The sequence below is a fragment of the Typha latifolia genome, chromosome 8 (genome assembly GCF_019914945.1).
Source record: "Typha latifolia isolate L0001 chromosome 8, TyphaL0001v2, whole genome shotgun sequence".
Lineage (NCBI taxonomy): Eukaryota > Viridiplantae > Streptophyta > Magnoliopsida > Poales > Typhaceae > Typha > Typha latifolia.
Window position 1 is genome coordinate 9,948,276 of NC_133093.1, and position 21,945 is coordinate 9,970,220.

Here is a 21,945-nt window from a genome sequence, read left to right on the forward strand (position 1 = left end):
AGTAGAGAAAACCAAACAACGATATAACTGGATAAACTTAAAACCAGAGCAGTAGAACATAATAATGAACCACAATATAAGTTCCGGCTCTATAAAACCTCTTTAAACAGGTATAACCACTTCAAAAGCAAATGCTAAGAATATCGATACAAAGAGTGAAGTAATATTACACACTGCCATAGCAGATAGGTTTGACCTTTGTGTTGTCGAAAAAAAATCCGAAAGACTAGATGCATATGCATAATATACAACACCAACCACAAGAAGATATCTACCTTTGCATTCTCTCTCCAAAGGGAAATGCCACCTGATGCAGTTCACTTTGGTGAATAGGTTGGTGAGAGGGTGAGGTCTGAGGAGGTCCTCTTATTGACACTTCAGAAGATGCAAACTTCTGGGGAATTAGAATGTTCAGACATTTCGATGTAGATGAATTAGGAGGATGCGCAGAGAGAAACAGAAAACCTCTCGTTATGTAGTGATGGATTATCCGATTCTTGTATAAGCTTAATTTTGAGCTTTCTCCACCTTAGCTTTGATCTTCTGCTCCATTATCGCTTTCTCAGTGTCAAGACTGAACATCCTATTGAGTGCATGCATGTTTTCAAGGGTCTCATCGAGAGTTCGGCTATCACTGCCGTCGCATCTCAAGTGCTGCAGAGGGCCATGGAGAAGCTTGTTCACTATGCCACTGCCGAGGTCATCAATGGCCTTCCTCATTTTCTTTGTCAGAGACTCCTCGCCAATCTTTTGCAGACATTTCTCAAGCTCTGAAGCCCTTATTCTATCAGCATAAGATCTTAATTTCTTGATGGTAGGAACAGTCTCAAGTGAGTCCCTCCATGCCTCAAATCGTTTCAGTTCCTGAGTGATGATTGTTTGGGCTTCCATGGCTTTCCTTAGCCGGTCTTCCTTGTTGGCTTCCACAACCTCTTTCAGATCATCAACATTATATACTCGTGTGTTTCCAAGACCTGATATACAGGATCCGACATTCCTAGGAACAGATATATCAATGAAAAGCCTTACACCCCCAACAACCTCGCTGACGGGAGGCAGAGCTTCAACATTCTCTTTCAAAAATAGTGGCATCTCAGATGCCGTGCTTGTGAACACAACATCAGCTTCAGCAGCAGACGAAAGCATCTCAGTAAGAGGTCTATAAATTATTTCGATATCTTTCAATTCCTCACGAATAGCCTCTACCCTTTCTGCTGAACGGTTTACAACCACAACCTTTTTGCATCCTTTTGCCGCCAGGTGTTTGATAACAAGTTTCCCCATCTTGCCAGCACCAATCAGCAGCATTCTAGCCGAAAGGCATTGAGACTTTGGAAGCTTCATCAGAGCCAACTCAACTGCTGCTGAGCTAACAGAAACTGCACCTGATGATATGTTAGTCTCACAACGAACCCGTTTTCCAGCTGTGATTGCATCCTTGAACATCCTATCAATGTTTTTCCCCAATCCACCACTACCTTGTCCAACTCTAACGACCTGCTTGACCTGTGCAAGGATCTGTCCTTCTCCCAAGACCAAAGAGTCAAGCCCTGCTGATACTTCAAACAAATGCCGTGTAGCATCACTATCACGCAACATGAATAGATGTTCTCGGAGCTCAGAAGCAGGAATTCCACTTGTCTGTGGAAACATAGTAAAATAAGTCAATGGAGATTGAAGAGAAAAATCACCACAAGGTAATGTATCATTCAATACCTTGATTAGAGTACAATTTTCTTTCACTATAAATGGGAGGTGGCTAGGAAAAAAGCAAATCTATATGAGAAACATCATATTAGTTATTACTTTATTTAGAACTACTTACCTTGGACATCCACTCTATTACTTCTCTAATTCCGCGGTTCCAAGACAGAGCCACCACATATATTTCCATCCTATTACACGTACTAAGGACAGCAGCTTCTTCTATATGATTCAAGCTACAGAGCTCTCCAATAGCACGAGGCCATTGTGCCTCTGGAACGGCAAGCTTTTCACGCATCTCCACTGGCGCTGTATGGACACTAAGACCAATAACAGCTATGCTGCTCCGTTCTTTCATGTATCCTGATAGGATTTATATCGAAGAACAATAATATGGTGAGAGATATCTTGAAACAATTGTCAGGAAGCTGTACTGTAATAATAGAAGCAACTTAGCAAGTATAAGAAGGCTTGCATAAAGGTAGTAAAGATATATGATATATCCCAATCAATGTAGCAATGCCTTGAAAAACACCCATGGTATGGAAGCAGTCAAGCCACAACACATACAATGTATGTATAAGTAAAAGTATCACAGTATTCATAGTTCATTGTTATATATATTCGATTGATTTTCCTATTAATCAACTAATAATTAGGTATAATAGTTGAAATGGCATATGATGAGTCTGTCTTAAGGAGAATCCCACCAATTAGCAGGTTTATACTTTATAATTTATTGATACCTAAGTAACCCAAGAAGACATAAGGAGTATATAATAACTTTAAAAAGAAAAGCATAGAAGATTCAAGAAGAAAAAGGAACATGCTACCATTGCCACCCTAGATGCTTCTATCAGTTAGCATGTTCTCTTTTTCCCCCCTTTATTGGACAACTATCAGTTAGAATTCAAGGTACTAATTGCCTACAGAACGCCAAAGGAATGAGAATGTTCTATAAAATTGTCAAGAAAGGATAAATAAATTTTCAACCTATAAGTTGCAAAAATATTATGCCAATTGGAAATATAAAGGGAAAGCCATGACCCTTTGTAATTTTCCACCAGACGAGCGAATCATTGTTATTAGTACAGTCAGTGATCATTTCAGATGATATCTATACCCGGTGAATTCATCCTCTGCCGATGAAAGAACGTTCTACCAACTACATTAATCAACCGCGATTCCAAGACACCAAAGGTATAATAGATGTCCATCGAAAATCGATTGCAAAAGATAGCAAGACCCCGTCTAAACTAAGCACAAATGCGCAACACCCAGTTCACAATGCGACACAACGAAAGACTGGAAGAGGTACTCACGGTCAGCAGAGATCTTGAACTGCTCGAGCGCGGTGACGCTCGATGCCCTGGCCGCCGTCTTCTCCTCCAGATCAACCCCGGCCTCGCAGCGAGGGCTCCTCCTTAGAGCTCCTCTCGGAACCCCAATGCAAGCCGGCATTTCGGTCCCGACCCTAAACCCCAACGATCCCTTCCGCGCCAGAGGCGCCACCTTTACACCGCCGAAGGCGGTAGCCAATCCGTTCACGGCCGCCATGGATTAGCACGAGATGAAAACCCAAATCGCAAACTTCACAGCCAAAGGGAAACAAAGAGAAGTCAGTATGAATCCCAAAAGAGGGAGAGTGGAAGGAATCGCTTGTTTAATTCTTCTCTCTCTCTCTCCTCTCTTTTCTCGACTCCGGTGGCTTGAGGGGAAAGAGAGAGAGAGAGAGAAGAGAAAGAGGCGTGGGTGGGAGAGAAGGTAGTTGTTGGGGGGGTGGATGGGACCCAGACAGTGGTGGGGTGGCATTTGGGTGGTTTATTGGGGTGAGATTTGGGCAATTGAGGGTTATGCTATTCTTTGGATTCTGATTGGTTGGGCGCTTGCTCGAGTTATCCACACTCCCCTATCCTTATCTTTCTCCTTCCTCTATCGAGATTTCCCTGGGCTTGTGTTTGGAAGAACAAAAATAAAGGGGGAGAAGGATGAGAGAATCAGAGGTGGAAAAATTTTGTTCACAGAAAGATGACGTGTCGGCATGCCAGCCACATTTTTTGATCTCCTCTAGCCTCAAACTATTTTTTGGGCCCACGTTAAATTGAACGAGAGTGGTTGTGCTTGTGGTTGACATGATATTGAAAGAAAAAGGAAGAAGAAAAGAAGAAGAAAATTAATATTTAGTTGGTTCTTAGATACTTTGGGAATGTGAACAAGAGATGATATATTCTACTTGGGATTTTTTTTCATTGGTTTAGTTAGAAGACAAAGAAAGTTTTTTTTAGCTTTTAACCTTTTTGCACCTTAATATGTGGCTACGATGTAAAAAGTTGAATATTTTTTGAGAGAAGATGTTCAACTTTACAGCCTGACGCACATAGTAAGCTGCAAAGTTTGAACTTTGCTTCGAGATTACATAAGGTCAAGAATTAAAGATGTTTTTTAGAATAGTTTAATTACCAAATCACTTGATATTATTTCGATGCACTTGAAATGTAGCATATACTTGAATATTGAAGTGATAATCATAATTGGTATTATATAATTATTTTCTTGTTTCTAAATCCAGCAGCTACTATTTGATTGCCAGTGGTATCTTCTGATGAGGATTTATTTAACAAAGCTAACAAACATGTATGAGAAAGCATTGACTTGTAAAACAATGTTCCATGAACAGTCATGACATATTATAAGTAATTCTGAAACATTAATCAATCTTTAAACATGCCAAAATCATTTAAATAATGAGTCAACATGCTCATACGGAAGTTATAATACGAGGCATCAGCATACCATAACAATGCAATCGCCACAAAATATCAGAGGAGGCCAACAGCACCTTATTACAGAATTTGAATACACAGCATGTATAATAATATCCTTTATAGGATATATATTCCCTAGTTCCCTTACAGTATATCATATATGATACACCTACTTAGCTAACTAATAGTATGCGAGTCTCGGGCATGATCGGCAAAAAGCAGCATGAGTCAGTCTGTATGATACTCCTGGCTGGCTGCAAGGAAACAGTAGTTTTGAACTTACTCTTTGGAGCCTTCATCTGCAGTAGACTCCACTTCAACCTCCTTTGCTCCAGCATAAGGGTTGGCTTCCTCATCAAGGTCTCTTGGTTTATCATCTGTATGTGTTTCCTTATTCTCAGAATCAACATGGCTTGTTGGAGTATCATCCTTCGTCTCTGCAGCAGGCAATACTTGAATTTCTGTTGTGCTGGTATCAGCAGTTCTTTCTGATGTTTCTAGAGAATTGCTAGCATCCCCCTCGGTCACAGGGACAGATTTCTTGATTGTTCCAACCGTCACATATTTGCTCATAAATTTGTATTCCCAGTCCTGCAGGGCCTCAACCTCAAAGGGTCCAAGGCCTGAGATATCACCAGTTAAATCTTCTTCTTCAAAGGACATCTTGGCTAATGCTCTACTAGCATCTCGACCGGCAAATAATGCATATGGGCCACCAGGGCCATAAAACATCCTGCAAAAGGGCAAATGGTAAAACAAAGATAAAATGATTTCTTGGAAGAAAACTTTTAAATCATCAACTGCCCTGTATGGGCTATAGATAAATAGCATGGTTACCATGTGCAAGCTGAGTTTTATCAGAAAGAAATAAGTCATCTATGACAAAGAAAAAAAAAACATGAAAATGCTAGAACTAGATGCAACTCCAGTTTGAGAATCAACAAGCTAGTAGAAACGATCATTTGAAATAACCCAACCACAGATTTCTTTCTACATTCACATTACACATAGTAATGATAAATTATCTAAAAGGAAACCCAACAGAAGATGATATAGCAGTTGCAACCAAAATTAGTACAAGACTATGTTGATCCAACCTCCTGTAAATGTCATCTCACTAGATTAGAAAAGTAACAAAGCCCACAACGTATATTGATATAAAGAATCAGAAAAAAAAAAATTTACACTAATGTATTTAAATTTTTCTTTCTATATAATCTGACAAATAAGCATGAAGAATTTGCATACTTAAGATTCTTCAAGAGAAAAAGGTTAGTTCTTAATTCTGCATGTGGACTTTTGACTTCTATTCTTACCTTAGAAAATACATACAACCACGTCGAGTCTTGAACTTCATAATCCAACAAAAGGGGGCCGTCTAACGTAACATCATCATGCTGTTGAAATGGTCTATCTACCAATCCATCACATAGCATACGAAAATAGAATAACTCTTATGCAACTTAAGCCTTTGGAGTGAGTTTTTAGACATCTCCGCAGTCCACAGACAGCATTAGGAATACGGCAAAAATGGTCGCAAGTTTAATTTGGGCTACTGCAGTGCAGACAACAACTTGGTCCAGCTTAAAATTCAGAAGGTGAAATCCTCCAAGATAAGATATCTTTTATAGAAGAATAAGATGCCAAGCTTGAAAAGAATGGATCTAACTCGCAAAATTTAATATCTATGCAAAACTCCTAAATAATGGAATTCCACTAATACACACTAACGGAGTAGCCAGTCAATATAACCAATAGGTTTAAATTTAAAAAATAACACGTGAGAAATTTATAACATACGAAGAAACCCAATAATGATGATTACCCCCCTTAGAAAACGAATTGGTAGCCCACGACTCCAAACCCTAGGAAAAAAAGAACCCTAAAGTATGATCAGATAAAGATCGATTAAAGACCTGCTCTGTGTGACGTCATAGATCTGGCCCTTGATGGCCATGAGTAGTGGCTTCTTGGGATCGGAGCCATCGTAGACCTTGAGCTCCTCCTCGGTAATCTCACCGAGCTGGACGGGAGGCGGGAGGGGTTCCATGTCCTCGAGCTCCGTATCTCGCTTCCTCGGCGGCGGCGTCGTGAAGAACCCCAACACCACGTAGTAGAAGGCGGCGGCCGCCGCCACCACCGTGAAGAATGCTGCCGGAGAGAGGCCGGTGTAGGCTGTGATCGCGTGCTTCAGCGTCTCCCATAGCTCCACCACCCCCATCTCTCTCTCTCTCTCTCTCTCTCTAGGTACGGGAGTTGGGAGATTGTTGTCAGACAAAAATTACGCAATAACTACCCAATAAACTGCATTTTGTAGTTAAATAAATACGATTTATTTGAATAACTCCTAACCAGCTTTATTTGTTAATAAAATTGTCCTCCCTTCCATGTTAATGGACGGAGATGCCCCTGAAAATGAAAAGGCACAGAAAATAGCAGCAACATATTTTGGTCAATTAAGGTTCGAAATTACGAAACAAGATTAAATTAAATTATTTATCAAAATTACAGTAATCACTCATTAAGTACCCAAAAACTTATTTGTTGCTGGGATAAATAATTAATTCAACTTGCACCAATAATACCTTGCCAAATGGAAGTACATCTATTAAAGTAATTGTTTCTATGGTGACCAGTAATTTATTTTCCTGCCTCTAAGAATAAGCACAATAATAAGATACTGCTCTAAAAAATTTGACTTGAAAACCTTATAAGATGGAAGAGAGAAATATTTATTATATCCAAACAAGCCTGTAACATCTCTTCTGGCTTTTTTTGCTTTGGCAATTGACTTCCAACTTAAAAGTACATACTGGATAATCTTGTTTCAGGCACTACCAATATACTCAAATCACCCAGTGACATGCCCTTTCACACAACCATCATCAAAATCATGCTGTTGAGACACAAGAAAACATTTGAAGCACAGGCTTAGAGACGCGATTACTAAAGCTAACAATCATGCAATAGTTATTGCATGACTTCCTACCAATGAAGGTGATCATCCTTCGCTTACTAATCTAAGAGGCGGTAAATTTCTCGCATTCCACATCAAACAACTTGCCGCAATCCCCCAGGTCGAGAGAGGTCACCTCATCTAGACGCCAGAACCACTCCTCGTACCGATACCACCTCATCAGACCTTCATCTATGATCATCCTTTGGCACATAAGGCATGAGCTGCTCTGGCAATGCCAAAACTCGCGTAACCTTGAAGCCTTCTCGAGTATGGTGTGGTCCAGTTCCCTGATGACCTGCTTCCGACCTGTAGGTGCGAGGCATTCAAGCAGCAGGCAGTGGGAGATATTTAGCACCTCGAGATCATCCATGCAATTAAGTAGACACAGGAGCGCTTCCTTTGTGATTCTAGAGCACCGGAGGCTCAAGACTTTCAGCTTCGGAAGATTAGCAGCAATTGTTGAGGCGAAGATCACATCGAAGGTACCCATGATCTTGAGTTCCGAGAAGTTCTTGCAGCTCCTGCTGATTTCCTCCATGATATATGGTGGATGAGCGATGGTAGGCATCGTCATGGATTCCAGCTCTCCCCATCTTCTAATAGCTTGGCATATCCCATTCTTGGTTATGCGGTTCCAAGCTGGCATAACTAGTCGCTTGAGATGAGGGGATCTGTGTAGAATGATAACTGATCAGTTATAATGAGACAGTTAAACGCAAAATGAAGTGCAGGTACAAATAACACCAGAACAAATCTAAGTAAACATTCACTTGAAAACATTAGACTCTAGGGAGAATCAATCATATCCATAGCATTCCTATTTCCACACTCAGAGATGTAATTTTCAGTGGTTCTTGTGATTTGGCTATAGAGGGAGCAACAGATTTCAATTTCAATGGTAATGCATTATAGAGGATCAAACCTTTCCAAGCACAATTAAATATTTATCCTTAGTAGGAGTATAAACTGTAGGAAATTAAAAGGTACAGCCTACTTGACATGAAGTAACTGGATAATTGTGTGCCAATCTAATAAGATAATTAAGCGCTCAGCCTCTGATTTATCATGAGTAAGCAACAGTTAGATATAGATATACATATGCACTGTGAATCATGTTAAACAAGAAAATCATCATGTTCTCTGCTAAATTTCTAGGTTCTCAAACAGTTAAGTGGAAGACGTAAGTAAAGAACAAAACTGCATACCGGCTTCAAGTGTAACTATAGAAGAAACATGAGAGATCATCGCTGGCATAAAACTTAGGCAGCTCATTAATGAGAAGCAACTGAATCCTGATCATATGAAAGAAAGGAGGAGAAAAAAAAAGAAAGCTACTTTCAAGCATGTGTATCTGGTTCTAGTTCAGATTCCAACTTTTACAGTTTCCTCTGGCAAAGCATAAACTATCACAAAGGAAAAACAGATTTGAGATAAGTTAACAGCATTATCTGTTAACAGAAACCAGATGAGGAAATTACCTTTCAGCAATGTAACTCAAATGCTCATCCTTCATATACAAATTAAAATGGAATATCATGGAAGTCACACTTCCTCGACTTAGCGCCATTGCAACCCTTAATACTCGTGTCAACCTCTTGTCGGACCTATCAGCCACCCAAATATATGGTGATGCCCGGGTTTGGATAAAATTGGACTTTAAAAGGCCTAAGTCGAGAGTGTTCCATATGAGTGGATCTGAGCAAGCCAGACGCCACAAGCGGCAAACTTGAGAAACAGGAGCCAACTCAACCATGTTTAATTCCTTGAATATCTTCACCAGGACATCAGTTTCCATATCCTCCCATCTTTTTCCAATGGATTTATTATCTCCCATTCTTCCTAACTCAAAGATCTGCAACGAAAGACAGAACAATATCAGACGTCCATAAAAGATAATTACAGTGTATTTGAAACTTATGTGTGTAAAGACAAACACGCACACAAATATAAAGCAGAAAATACAGAACCAGAAGGGGGAAAAACAATGAAGAGAAATGTTATTCACCTAATTTATGCCATATTACTGTTTAGAGTGATAAATAATTGGTTGATTGACAAATACCATGTGTACCATGCAATAGTTTTTAATGGTCAATCTCGTCATATGCTCATTGGCTCAAATTCAATAAGGTAATATGATGCCAGAAGAGACTTCAAACAACACATGAGGAAGCAGGAAGCAGGTTTGCTGAAGAATGGAAGATGCAGAAAAAAATAAAAAATGAGATATCAAGACTAAAATATGATTGTATAGGGAATTCTTCCCTGACATATTTAGGTTGCAATATAGGATGTGGAAGTTCAAAGAAGCATGTGAGACAATCAAGGATGACTAAAATGGTCCCAAAACTGGATCAGGAAAGGACAACTCGTGCTCCATAATATTGGTTTTGTTATTGCTTGATTAGGCGATTAGAAAGGAAAATTTTAAGTCTCACCCTGCTGTTTGGAGTGATTAGCAAAGACAGAAGCCCAACCAAACTAATAAATGGCTGGATGTAATTACCAAATGGAAGTCAATTTTAGATTTAGAAAATTTAATTCAAATTGATCTAGGTTTCATCAAATCTTCAAAAAGGTGGAGACCTATTTTAAGTGGCATAGCCTATCTTCAAAACGAAAATTTTAAGTTGCATAGCTGCTAAAAATGATTTATTTAATTCCCTGCATATGGCCTTTCAAGTTTTATGACTGAAAGATGATACAAGGAAAGCATTTGTTTAATCAATCTCAAGAAACATGAGTATTTAGGAGTTTGAAAGAACTCAAGATGAAAGGTTTACTAGTCTCTTTGAAATTTTATGATTGCAATTCTCGATCTATAGAGATGGCATACTTGTATTCATCTGCAATTATCACATAGTAGTATAGTACCTTACATTCCAAGGTAAAATCTAGTTGGTTTTTGCATAAGCTGATTTACAGGTTACTCAAATAGGGACAACCAAGTCAAACAACTAACTACATGGACTGCAAACATTATACAAAACAAGATACAATATAAGGCATAAGAACCTCCAAATGAGGTCAGGAAGATTCTGATATTTCCTTCTTTACATTACCAATCCAGTGTAAGGGAATAGTAGGGAGGAAGAAAGAAAAGGAAGAACAAAGTAGTATGAAAGATCACATCAACATTAAAGTACTAAACAACATTGCTAGACCTCTAGGAAATGGGAAAACATATTTAAGAAGGCATGCACGGGTACAATGTGAAAAGCATAATAGAGATTATGGTCTTGTTGATTGTTCATTGCATTTAAGTCATGACTTGTTAATACAACAAATCAAACTGAAATTGGATTAAGCTGATCATGCTTATCTCTTTGTCTACATATTGGTATTGTCATCAAGGAGAAAACCTGTAAGATGCAGCACCTAAAAGCTATGCTGAAAAGCTAAAAAGATGAAAAAACCTCTATACTTTTCTACTTACATCGGACTGTCTAAAATAGCTTGTTTAACAGCTTAAGCACTTCCAAGTCATTTGTTCCTCTAGAGCAATGCTCTCTGCCACAAGATCTGATAATAAGGATGTTTTGGTTGAAGTAAAAAATGCAAGGGTTCCCCCTATACTAAACTTAATACCCAACGCCCTACAGTTTTCAGATGAATATTTCAAAGATTTATGCCCATTTCCTCTCTACTTGGGCTGACTTTTTGAATCCTTTTTACCCTGAATAACTGCAACCACTTTATTGAGTGGAATACATCCAAGTAATTATCTGATTCCCTTATTACCGACACAAACAACCCAAAGTTCTCCACTGGAAGATTCTGATGATAGAACAAACATCAACATGATTCTGCTAGTTTTCTCCTTCTATCATGTCACCCGAACTTGAATCCAAAAAAGATCAGTATGCAGACGCACATCTACAATAGCCTACCTATAATCCACTATGGGACAAATAGCTGAACAAAAGCACAACACCATTGCCAATTTCAGGATTCGAGAAAGATCAAATGAATTATTCACTTTTCCAAGTATCAAGATAAAAAGCCATCCAATGACAAAGGATCTCACCAAATTCCAATCTCAAAAACAATCAAGAGAAATAGTGTGTACCTCCTCTTCCTACAATCAAGAAGTCAACTTTCCCATGAGATACAGAGAAAGATCGGCCACAGCAGTAACAAGAGAAAGATATTTTCTTGGAACAAGAATCACAAACATTTCAGCAAAAAGGAATCACCTTTATCGCTCTAACCTTCCTCCCGCATCCTCCTCTCAAGAACACTCAAATTCCCGGAAAACCCATCAACAAAAAGTCCTTCACGGACCCAATAATTTTCCGAAAAGCTACCAAAATTATCTTTCTCGTCTCACATCCTATTCTCCAATCAGACTACGGCTTGAATCTTGACTACGAACGGCATGCACCAAGTAAAATAATGCAATAAAAGAGAAGAAAAAAAATTCATCACAAGATAAGAAATATTATCTTACAACAATTGGGGGAAAAAATAATTCGCGAAAAAGAGAATTCTCATCTCCCTTTGCCTACCTGCCTCTCTCTCCGCTCGACCATCGAACCGGACGATTAATCCCTCAAGACCATTTTACCTTTAACGTGACCCCGGCTGAGTTGGATCTCACAATTATCGTAGTGCCCCTAGAAAGATCCTCTAAGATTTGGGGCTCTTGTAAGACCCATGTAAGAGGAAGTATAGGCATTTTGGTAAATTCATCTTGCGGGCTCACGTGGCTTAGATGCGTTGTTCTGAGGACGGCATACACAAAAGCCTTGGCTATTTAGACTAACTGTCAAATTACCAAACAACCCAAAGCTAACCCACCAGCAAAGCGCTTTTAAGCGAGGGATATGTTTGGGAATTTAGATTACGTAATCCGAGCTGGACGCGATTACTAAAGCCTTTGATTTGCCAGAACGTTTCGCTTGATCGATTAAATCTGAGCCTTTGGATTCTAACAAGTCAAGATAAAGAGAGAGTGATGACAGATAGAGAGAGGACTCGAAGCGAGACGAGCTCTAGGCTCGTCAACCTGAGCCAACTACCCAAGCCTTGTACTGGTACGGGTCGGGTTAATTAAACCTTTAGATCCGTGCCACGTGTCCACAATAATTTCCTTGGGTCGGGCTCGAGCGAGCCGTGCTAAAATTTGGACCAAGATTTTGCCGATGCCCAACCCGACCCGTTTCATACGCATACCATCATAATTGCACTTTACTCCCCCTCTTTACGTCTTTAACCATAGACTAATTTCATTTTAACTCTCTTAACTTTTTTATCTTCTATAACTTGACCTCTTAACTACTAAAAATATTCAAATAAGTCCTTATATTAGTCTACTATTATAGTTTCTATCATAAATAAATCACGTCTAGCAAGTTACTTAATTATATACAAAAATGTTATCCTTTTGGACCTATTGTTTTCTTTTTCTAATTTTTAATTTTAACCTTAAATATAGAAATCACTATCACTATCATTATTACTATCCCTATCGTCACTATCTCCCGTTATCATGGTGGACCTAAAATATTGACCATTTTCTTTCTTCTTCTATTAAATGTATTTTTAGTCATATATTTTTTTTATTTCTTTTGCCAAACAATATCATACATAAATACCATAATCACTGTCTTAATTAACATTAAGATCAAGTTGCATAGAGAAAAAAAAAGTAAAAATAAAAATTATCTACAGTTGATACGTAAAAGTGTAGTTAATTTTAATAATAATATTCACAATATGGAATCTTCGAAACATTAAATATTTAATATTGACCTCTCATTTAAATTCTCATGTCCTAACTATATAAAATTTCTCAAATGCTTATTTTTTTTTTCTATTAAAGAGATGTCACATAGTTTTATCTTATAGAAGACTCAAAAAATAAATTTATTTGATAATTTTTATTTACTCTATATGGGCAGAAGTTATTAGGGAGTTGAGAAGATGAAAACGTAACAGAAAAATAAATAAAGAAATCTATGTGAAAATATAGAGTAGTTTAAGAACTCAACTAATCCTGACTGAAATATTTCCAATGGCACCGATGCTTAGTGGTCAGCACACCATCCGGTTCGCAGAACCACCGCTCTTTGCCTTCCGGGTGCCAGCATCGGGTTCCATAAAAAGAAAAGGTCGTAATAAACCAATATATTCCTTCCACGTGTCCAAAAGCCTTCCGCTGATACACAATCTATCTATACCCGCGAATCCGCATAAGTGCTTCTCCCAAACTTTCGCGTCGCCGTGGGCTCCGCTTAAGCTACCATGCGGAGAACCCTACCACCGGCCATAAACTAACCGCCTCACTAATTAAACGGTCGAGATCTATCAAACATTTGAAAACAGGATAAATTAGTCTCCTCCGCGCGCTAATTTACCTGTGTTCGCTGTTCCAAGAAGCTCTCAAGAGTCCAAGGACGAGATAAATAAAGGTGCAGAGGTGGGAAATAGCTGCACAGGCGCTCATAGTTCGCCCCCTTCCGAGAGAGAGAGACAAAGAGTGGGATTAGAGCATTTTCGTGATATTGGGGAGACCTAGAATGTGGAGAATGGCTCGCGTGGCGTGGAACTTGAGGCAGATCCGACGGCTGTCGTCGGCGATTCCCGGGCCCTGCATCGTCCACAAGCGCGGCACGGATATCCTCCATGATCCATGGTACAATAAGGTATGTGAACGACGGATTGTTGAGCATATTTTGGTGTTTTCCCTGTGTTTCTTGGTGCGATTGGAGTATTTTTCGATCGATTGTCAAGATTCGTTTTCTGACAAGTTCGGCTCCCCGAAAAGTCGGGATTGCTTTTCTTCTCTCTTTTGGCAACTAATGCTGCATTCATATTTAAGATCCGATGTAAGGTCTTGGTTTCCCTCTATTGGTGCTGAAAAGTATGAGTTTTGATTTGGTTTCAAGGAAATGCCATAATGTAGTATAAATTTTGGTTCTCCTGGCCTACCTAAGCATATAGTCTTATTTATGTTTCTCCTGGAGTAGGATACTGGCTTTCCGTTGACGGAGAGAGATCGGCTTGGGCTCCGCGGCCTCCTTCCACCTCGTGTTATATCATTTGAGCAGCAGTATGAACGTTTTAGTAAGTGGTGATTTTCTCAACGTAGCGAATTATTTATAGATGCCCAATTTCACTTCCTGGTTGTTTGTCAATTATTCATATCATAAACTTCATTAGGTCTGAATATCTAAGATTTAGCTTAAAACAAATTCTATTAAGTTTGAATATCTAAGATTTATAGGATAATGAAAATCTGGTATTGTTTTCTTCTTTCATAACAGTGAATTCATATCGATCGCTGGAGCACAATACCCGCGGTGAACGTGACAGTGTTATTTCTTTAGCAAAATGGAGGATCTTGAACAGATTACATGACAGAAATGAGACATTGTACTACAGGGTGAGCTTGTTGCCTTGTAGACACAAGTTAGTTCAAAATTTGGTGCATATTAAGCTTGTCTGTGAGGATGTTTATCCTGAAAAATGATGACATTTTCTGATTGTTTGCTTTGCAGGTACTCATTGATAACATTAAAGATTTTGCTCCTATAATATACACTCCAACAGTTGGTTTGGTCTGTCAAAATTATGGAGGTCTTTTTAGACGTCCACGTGGTATGTACTTCAGTGCAAAGGATAAAGGAGAGATGATGTCTATGATTTATAATTGGCCATCCCACCAGGTAAGGTTGAATATATTCGCTTGAAGAACCATAAAAAGTCTGAAATGCATAGAATGAAATCTTTTCTTTCTGAATTCTGATGATTGATATTGTATGCTGCCACATTAGATGGATACATGATTCCGAAAATCTCAAAATGTTCTACTTGTATGGAGAATATTAAATTATTAATTGCTTCTGGTCACTTTTCTGATGTTCAATTTTGTCTTGCAGAAAACTTGACGAACAATTTATAGAATTCTGATCCCTTATACAATTAGAAATGCACTTCTTCCCTGCACGGCTAATTGATTCATAGATAAATAGATCATATATCTCAAGTCATTATTACCCTCTAGGTCCTGTACTCTTTGAACTTCTCATCACTGCATTCCATTTATGAGATCCAACTAAGATCTCTCACTTAATTATACAGTTTAGATCTCCAATTGATGTTTCTTTTTATGTTAAACAGATTAAGAACTTAGAAGCACATAAGAGTTTCTCTGATTTCTACAGTGTTTTCTTTAAATGATTTTATAATTTCTTGTTCTTTATGAAGAACCATGTTTATTCTACTTGTGCTTCCAATTTATTTGAACTGTTTGCAACTTTGTTGTGTCCAAATATGCTATGGAGATGTTTTAGTCAGCCCTGATGTGATTAATCTCCACAAATATCAGGTAGACATGATAGTGGTGACAGATGGGAGCCGTATTCTAGGCCTTGGTGATCTTGGGGTTCAGGGTATAGGAATACCCATTGGTAAACTTGACATCTATGTAGCAGCTGCTGGCATGAATCCACAAAAAGTAAGTAGTCTCTCTGTTCTATTTTCTTGGCAATGGCATATGAAGGTTTGTAATTTCAAAATAATATAACTTGATTGAAGTACTAGTACTCTTCAGGAAAAAAAATCAAATCAAATCAATTTGATTGAAAATCTCCCTCATGTTCCTTGTGTATTTCAATTTTCAAAGTTATACTAACATGAGGGTATTATTTCTGTGCTCTAACCATGATCCAACTTTATCATAATCTTACTTGTTTTCTTGTTTTCTTCTACCACCTTTCTCATACTTTACATCCCTTGCAGGTACTTCCAGTTATGCTGGATGTTGGAACCAACAATCAAAAGCTTCTTGAAGATAACCTTTGTGAGTATGACTACCAACTCTCTTTTCTAAAGATCACATTGGAGTTGGATATCTTCTTGCATTTTCTCACATAGGGCCAAAGAAGAGATTAAAAAATCTTACATAAATTTTGCATATGGTTTGTCATATACTACTTCTGTTAAGCAATTAGTCATTATACATAAAGCATCCAGATTTTGTCAACCATATAAGGTTATCTAGTTATGCCAGATTTTTCATTTGCTGACATGTATGTACTTTCAATTAGTGGCCCATATATGATAGTACAACATAGATATGCTGTACTTTTCTATATTTCTTGAATGTTACGCAAGACTCCCCAAAGTCATGTCTAGTGAATCTTAGATTACTTTTTTAATTTCTCTTTTTTAGTTTTCTTTTTTACTTTGCTTTTCAGCAAGGAAGCGTGTAGAATCATTACATAATATAAACTATCAGCACATGGCACTTAGCACCGCACCCTTTCATATAAACTATCAGCACATGGCACTTAGCACCGCACCCTTTCTTCATTTAAACGTTTACTCTGTTTTACATTTTTTGTACTTATACTTTGCCTTGGATTCTTAGATTTAGGATTACGACAGCCTAGACTAGAGGGTGACGAATATTTATCCATTGTTGATGAATTCATGGAAGCTGCATATGCACGTTGGCCAAAGGCAGTTGTGCAGGTGAAAATGCTTACAGATCTTGTTTCCTACTTTGTAGTTATTTATGGTTCACAGGGTAATAGCAATTACAACAACTTCTCAGTTTGAAGACTTCCAAATGAAGTGGGCGTTTGAAACTCTTCAGAGATATCGTAAAAGATTTTGCATGTTTAATGACGACATACAGGTTATTTCTTAATCTCCAGCAGGTCATCTTACTCCCAAGAATATTTTCCATTTTATCAAAATATTTTATATTATTTTATGTACACATACATTTATTTCTCTAAATACTCTACTTGTTTTATAGGGAACAGCTGGTGTTGCACTGGCTGGACTATTTGGAGCAGTACGGGCACAAGGTCGACCGCTGAAGGACTTTGTAAAGCAGAAAATTGTTGTCGTAGGCGCTGGAAGGTACCTGATTACCTAAACACCTCATTTATATGTTCTCTTATGTGATACATATTCATATCTTATTGATTGTAGGAATTCAAAGTTTTTATTATTCCAACTCTAGATCATCTTTTGCCCTTTTATCTTCTAATGCCTCTTTCAGAATGCAGTGCAGGGATAGGGGTACTTAATATGGCAAAGCGGGCAGTCTTGAATATGCTGGGAAACAACGAAAGCATGGGAGCTAACCATCAGTTCTGGCTGCTTGATAAAGATGTACAGTTTAATTTGCCATGAAAAAATGTTTGTGTTTTCTCTTTTAGGGTGGAATTCCTGAACTAGATATTTTTAGTGTTGCAGAATATTACATTTCTGAATTAGATAATCACTTCCCATTTTACCAGATAAAGCCGGAGTTCTATCCATCAAAGCCCTTTTGGGTTCCCCAGGCTTCACACAATATTATCTGTGATCCTTAGTGGTCTCTGAAATGGACACTACCTGGTTTTCTGCTGCTGTGAATCTTCAAATTGGCCCTAATGCAAATTTTAGTTTGCTGAAAATCTAGATTGTGTGCTGATTTTGAACCTGTCAATCTCCTCTATAGTATGATTACATGGGAACAAGTGGCCACAGTATTTCCCAGTTGACTGTTGGAATGAACTTTTTGAGAAGGCTTGCAAAACAACAGTATTACTGACCTTCCAGATACACATACTAGCTAAATAATAAATGCTTAGGATGCCTTTAACTTCATCAGATATTTATCCATTGAAGATGCCGGTTGTCATGCCATCCCATTTTGCTTCTATGATATTATGACACTTTCTGTTTCCATTGCTACTTTTCTCTTAAGATTAGCATATGATTGATTGAAGAAAATATATTGATCCTGTTTCTCCTTAGGGTCTCATTACCAAAGAAAGGAAGGATATCGATCCTGCAGCTGTGCCTTTTGCCAGAGGCTTTGGCCCAGGGGAGGTTGAAGGACTCCATGAAGGCGCTACTCTACTAGAAGTGGTATGTACTTACAGAATAATTCTGTAAATTTTGTTGGGTCTCATTTGTATTGAAGGAGCCTTATCATGTTCCTTGGATGAAATAGATGATATCTCTTTGCATAAGTTTCTTCAGTATTCACTGGTTACCCTTAATTATTTGTTTAATGGAAGTTAACACTAATAATCATATGCCAATAATCCTCAGGTTAAGAAAGTGAAGCCCCATGTGCTTTTAGGGTTGTCTGGAGTAGGAGGTATTTTTAATGAGGAGGTATGTTATGAATATACAATCACAATGCATCTTATTGTTGTTTTATTCAAATTAAAGCTAATCAATTGCTTTTTCTGTCTTAGCTGCAACAACAATTTTCTTTTTATTCCCTAATACTCATGAAAGAATCCGGTTCACTTGGGTACATATTTCAATAGTTGCACATTATTTGGTAAAAGTGAAAAAGTAAGCCTTTAGTGGTAACATAAACTCCTAATGACTCAAGAAAGCAGATCCATCTTTCTTAAAACCTTTGTATCTCTTGTATCTCCAGAAAATTGTCTAGTCTAAGCATGGAACGTTACTTTTCTTGTAACACATTGACTAAAATCCTTTGGCTGACATTGTAGTTGATGTGACATTATAAAATTCTCTTCTGATCATTCCATAAGTTCCACATAGTTACTCTGTGCTTTCAATTTATTCTTTCCGGCAGGTGCTTAAGGCTATGAAAGAATCTGATTCACCTTGCCCTGCAATTTTTGCCATGTCAAATCCAACTACAAATGGTTTGCCCTTAATACTAAGCGAGTAATTTCAAGATACTCAAATAATATATTTGTGCCTCTAAGTGCGTGTACTTTGCTCTTTTGAAATGCAGCTGAATGCACTCCTGATGATGTATTCAAATATGTTGGAGAAAATGCAATTTTTGCTAGTGGAAGCCCATTCAATAATGTAACTCTGGGTTAGCACGCAGCACTGTCTTTTTTCTTATGTTTTATGGCTTTCTAGAAGATTATAGAACTCATGCTATGATGTAACTCTGTTCAGGAGGCGGTAAAATAGGATATGCCAACCAAGCAAATAACATGTATCTCTTTCCTGGGTACATACTTGTTTCTCTTGTATTAACCATCATCAAATAAATATTCTGGTTTACTGATGGAAAGTTTTGTCAAAATCCAGGATTGGTTTAGGGGCCCTTCTTTCAGGTGCTCGACAAATTTCAGACGGGATGCTTCAAGCTGCAGCTGAGTGGTAATAGTCATGATTTATCATTCAGGATCAGGACTATCTCATACTCTTGGTTTTTAATGAGGAATAGAAAGCCTTGGCTGGTCCATGGTAGGATAACCGAATTAAATAGTAGAGAATACGACTCATTTAGAACAGGTATCAGGTAAATTAGATAACTTCACTCACCATTTTCAAGATGAATGATTTCTAGTAATTTTTGCCTGAAGATTTCTTGATCTTTTATTGTGGTCCGAAATCTGACCCAATCATGCATTAGGGAAGACATTCGACGACCAAAATTTTCTTAAAATTTTTCGTTGATGATAATGATGAGTAAACTGAAATCTCTCTGTTATTGCTATCCTTGGAATTGTAAATTGTTATTATCTGAAGGATGCTTCAAGCAGAGAGGTGAGCAGAGCTTACAATTTGAGATGCTGAAGTAGAAAACCTGTTAAACTTTGGTCGCATATGGACTCGGTTTAGAACTTAGGTGTATGACTGGTTTTTCCTTTTTTGAATCCCTTCCCAAGCTTCCATGTCCACATAAAAATGCCCACTTCTCTCCTAAATCGGTCCTACTATGAATAGCCCAAAATGTTAATTATAGTTATCTTACTGGTCAATTGTAAGATCATTGCGATTTATTCTTTGTTCAATATCAGTCAACAGCCAATGGACGTTAGTCTAATAATAGAAATGAGAAATGAGAAAAAGTACTAACTACTATTCATTACGACAAATTTATGCAGTATGCACTACTTTAGTTATCTGATATATCTTGTTTTTTTCTTAATTTGCATTTTTCCTCGAACTCCTGTCATGCTTCTGGACTTATCTGAAGTTTCTAAGTTAATGTTTCCACAGCCTTGCATCGTACATCACAGAGGAAGACATTCGAAAAGGAATCCTCTTTCCTTCTATATCTAGGTAATTCATCCATTCTCATGTGATGAATATCTTTATAGTGAATACTTTTTTTTTCCTTATTATGATATGATCATGGCATTCATTTAATGAAGGAACTTATTGCTCTCTATGATTGAATGCACAGTTTTCTGTTGGATAATTGGCAGTATTTATTTCTATTTCTTACTCCATAGAAACATAGAGTATGCAAATAAAGGGTGAGATTTTGTCTTTTGGACAAACCTAAATAGATGTCTTCCTAGTATCTTAGCTCTATTTTTGTCATTTACCTTTAAACTAAAGATGTTATACATGGTTCTTAACCCGTAAGCATCACCAGTTTGTAATTAGGAAATAAGTAGAGAAATTGTGCGTTTCCAGGTTCCAAAACAAACATGTTGATAACATAATTAGGAGTTTAACTCAATCAAGTGACGGAAGAAATTCATGCATTTCCACAATGGTAAGGTATCCAATGCACCAATTTAATCTAGATTTTAATGTTGGGTCTAGTCTTGCTCACTTTTTCAAGATGCAAATGATATCAGTTACTTGTACTAAATTGGGTCAAATGATACAGCATTAGGCATATAACAACTCGGGTTGGAGCATCAGTTGTGCGGGCAGCTGTTGCTGAAGGTCTTGTCGAAGGAAACGGTGATATGGATTCGAAGGAGTTGGCCAACATGTCTGAGGTACTGTAAAATTTTACATTAAATATTTTCTCTGTTACAATGTTGCGTACTCTTAACATAATGTTTGGATGGAGAGATCACGAGAGAAGAAAAGAGAATAATTCTCCCCTTGTTTGGATATATGGGAGAAGCAAAAAAAAAAGAGGGGGGGGGGTGGGTGAAAATTTACTTGCTCCCTATTTTCCATTTTTGAAAAAGAATAACTATTAGAAGCTATATTCTTTTCCTCCCTTTCTCCTCCATTCTCTCTTAAAATTCTATCCAACCTTTATTTTCTCCTCTTTTCTTCCATTCTCTCTGATTAGTTCTTCCATTCTCTCTATCCAATCAAGATGTAAGACTACTGACAAAAAGTCAATTATCAAGATGGAATATAGCAATTGACTTTTTCCCATGTGTCTTAATGTTTTCAGTTGGAGACAATGGAGTACGTAGCTCGCAATATGTGGTACCCAATCTACAGTCCACTTGTTCATGAGAAGTGAAGTGGGCATTGCAAGTGGGTCTTGCCCTTGTTCTTTTTTTGGAACAGTAGGGCATGTAGCGGCCTGCAAAAGAGATTTATTGTCCACCGTATAGAAATATTTTTATACAATTCTCGAGGTCAAATGTAAACAAGCAGGTATTCATCGTGGTACTCTATGGATCGACGCACTCCGGTTTAGGCTAGGTTTTGTATTTTTCAGGAAGAACTTTCGTCATCTGAATTTATTATAGTGACATTTGTTTCATGTATTAATAAAGTATGCATTTCGCACACTTGGTCACAAAGGCAAATGCATTTTAACTTGTCTATGAGCACTTTGCCTTTGGTCGCTGCAAAGTG

At 37.8% G+C, this 21,945-nt stretch overlaps 4 protein-coding genes across 10 annotated transcripts; 1 reads left to right on the forward strand and 3 right to left on the reverse strand.

Annotated features, from left to right (window-relative positions):
- Positions 1 to 120: 120 nt before the first annotated feature.
- LOC140794450 (glutamyl-tRNA reductase 2) lies at positions 121 to 3,443 on the reverse strand. The gene is made up of 3 exons (XM_073146485.1): positions 3,027 to 3,443; positions 1,826 to 2,067; positions 121 to 1,641 (listed from the first exon to the last, which is right to left on the reverse strand). The coding sequence occupies exons 1-3, from the start codon at positions 3,259 to 3,261 to the stop codon at positions 508 to 510; spliced, it is 1,611 nt and encodes a 536-aa protein (XP_073002586.1). The 5' UTR covers positions 3,262 to 3,443; the 3' UTR covers positions 121 to 507.
- Positions 3,444 to 4,369: 926 nt separating this feature from the next.
- On the reverse strand, positions 4,370 to 6,811 carry LOC140793597 (membrane steroid-binding protein 1-like). The gene is made up of 2 exons (XM_073145165.1): positions 6,386 to 6,811; positions 4,370 to 5,202 (listed from the first exon to the last, which is right to left on the reverse strand). Exons 1-2 carry the CDS (start codon positions 6,688 to 6,690, stop codon positions 4,749 to 4,751), a joined length of 759 nt encoding a protein of 252 aa, XP_073001266.1. The 5' UTR covers positions 6,691 to 6,811; the 3' UTR covers positions 4,370 to 4,748.
- Positions 6,812 to 7,177: 366 nt separating this feature from the next.
- Positions 7,178 to 12,055, reverse strand: LOC140793596 (F-box/LRR-repeat protein At3g48880-like). 6 transcript variants are annotated; one of them, XM_073145163.1, is made up of 5 exons: positions 11,937 to 11,970; positions 11,625 to 11,795; positions 11,456 to 11,506; positions 8,907 to 9,280; positions 7,178 to 8,099 (listed from the first exon to the last, which is right to left on the reverse strand). In XM_073145163.1, exons 4-5 carry the CDS (start codon positions 9,260 to 9,262, stop codon positions 7,490 to 7,492), a joined length of 966 nt encoding a protein of 321 aa, XP_073001264.1. In that variant the 5' UTR covers positions 9,263 to 9,280; positions 11,456 to 11,506; positions 11,625 to 11,795; positions 11,937 to 11,970; the 3' UTR covers positions 7,178 to 7,489. The 6 variants fall into 6 exon arrangements, with proteins under 6 accessions (XP_073001264.1, XP_073001260.1, XP_073001262.1 ...); XM_073145159.1 differs by lacking the exon at positions 11,456 to 11,506 and having other exon boundaries at positions 11,937 to 11,999; XM_073145161.1 differs by lacking the exon at positions 11,456 to 11,506 and having other exon boundaries at positions 11,625 to 11,790.
- A 1,784-nt stretch (positions 12,056 to 13,839) lies between these two features.
- On the forward strand, positions 13,840 to 21,878 carry LOC140794435 (NAD-dependent malic enzyme 59 kDa isoform, mitochondrial). 2 transcript variants are annotated; one of them, XR_012110128.1, is made up of 20 exons: positions 13,840 to 14,075; positions 14,400 to 14,496; positions 14,697 to 14,815; positions 14,931 to 15,098; positions 15,761 to 15,889; positions 16,174 to 16,234; positions 16,805 to 16,908; positions 16,991 to 17,074; positions 17,198 to 17,304; positions 17,454 to 17,559; positions 18,190 to 18,303; positions 18,490 to 18,555; positions 18,992 to 19,064; positions 19,157 to 19,243; positions 19,330 to 19,384; positions 19,465 to 19,536; positions 20,383 to 20,445; positions 20,806 to 20,887; positions 21,005 to 21,119; positions 21,533 to 21,878. XR_012110128.1 is itself a non-coding variant. In XM_073146461.1 (19 exons), exons 1-19 carry the CDS (start codon positions 13,950 to 13,952, stop codon positions 21,602 to 21,604), a joined length of 1,818 nt encoding a protein of 605 aa, XP_073002562.1. In that variant the 5' UTR covers positions 13,840 to 13,949; the 3' UTR covers positions 21,605 to 21,878. The 2 variants fall into 2 exon arrangements, 1 of the variants encoding a protein (XP_073002562.1); XM_073146461.1 differs by lacking the exon at positions 20,806 to 20,887.
- Positions 21,879 to 21,945: the final 67 nt, after the last annotated feature.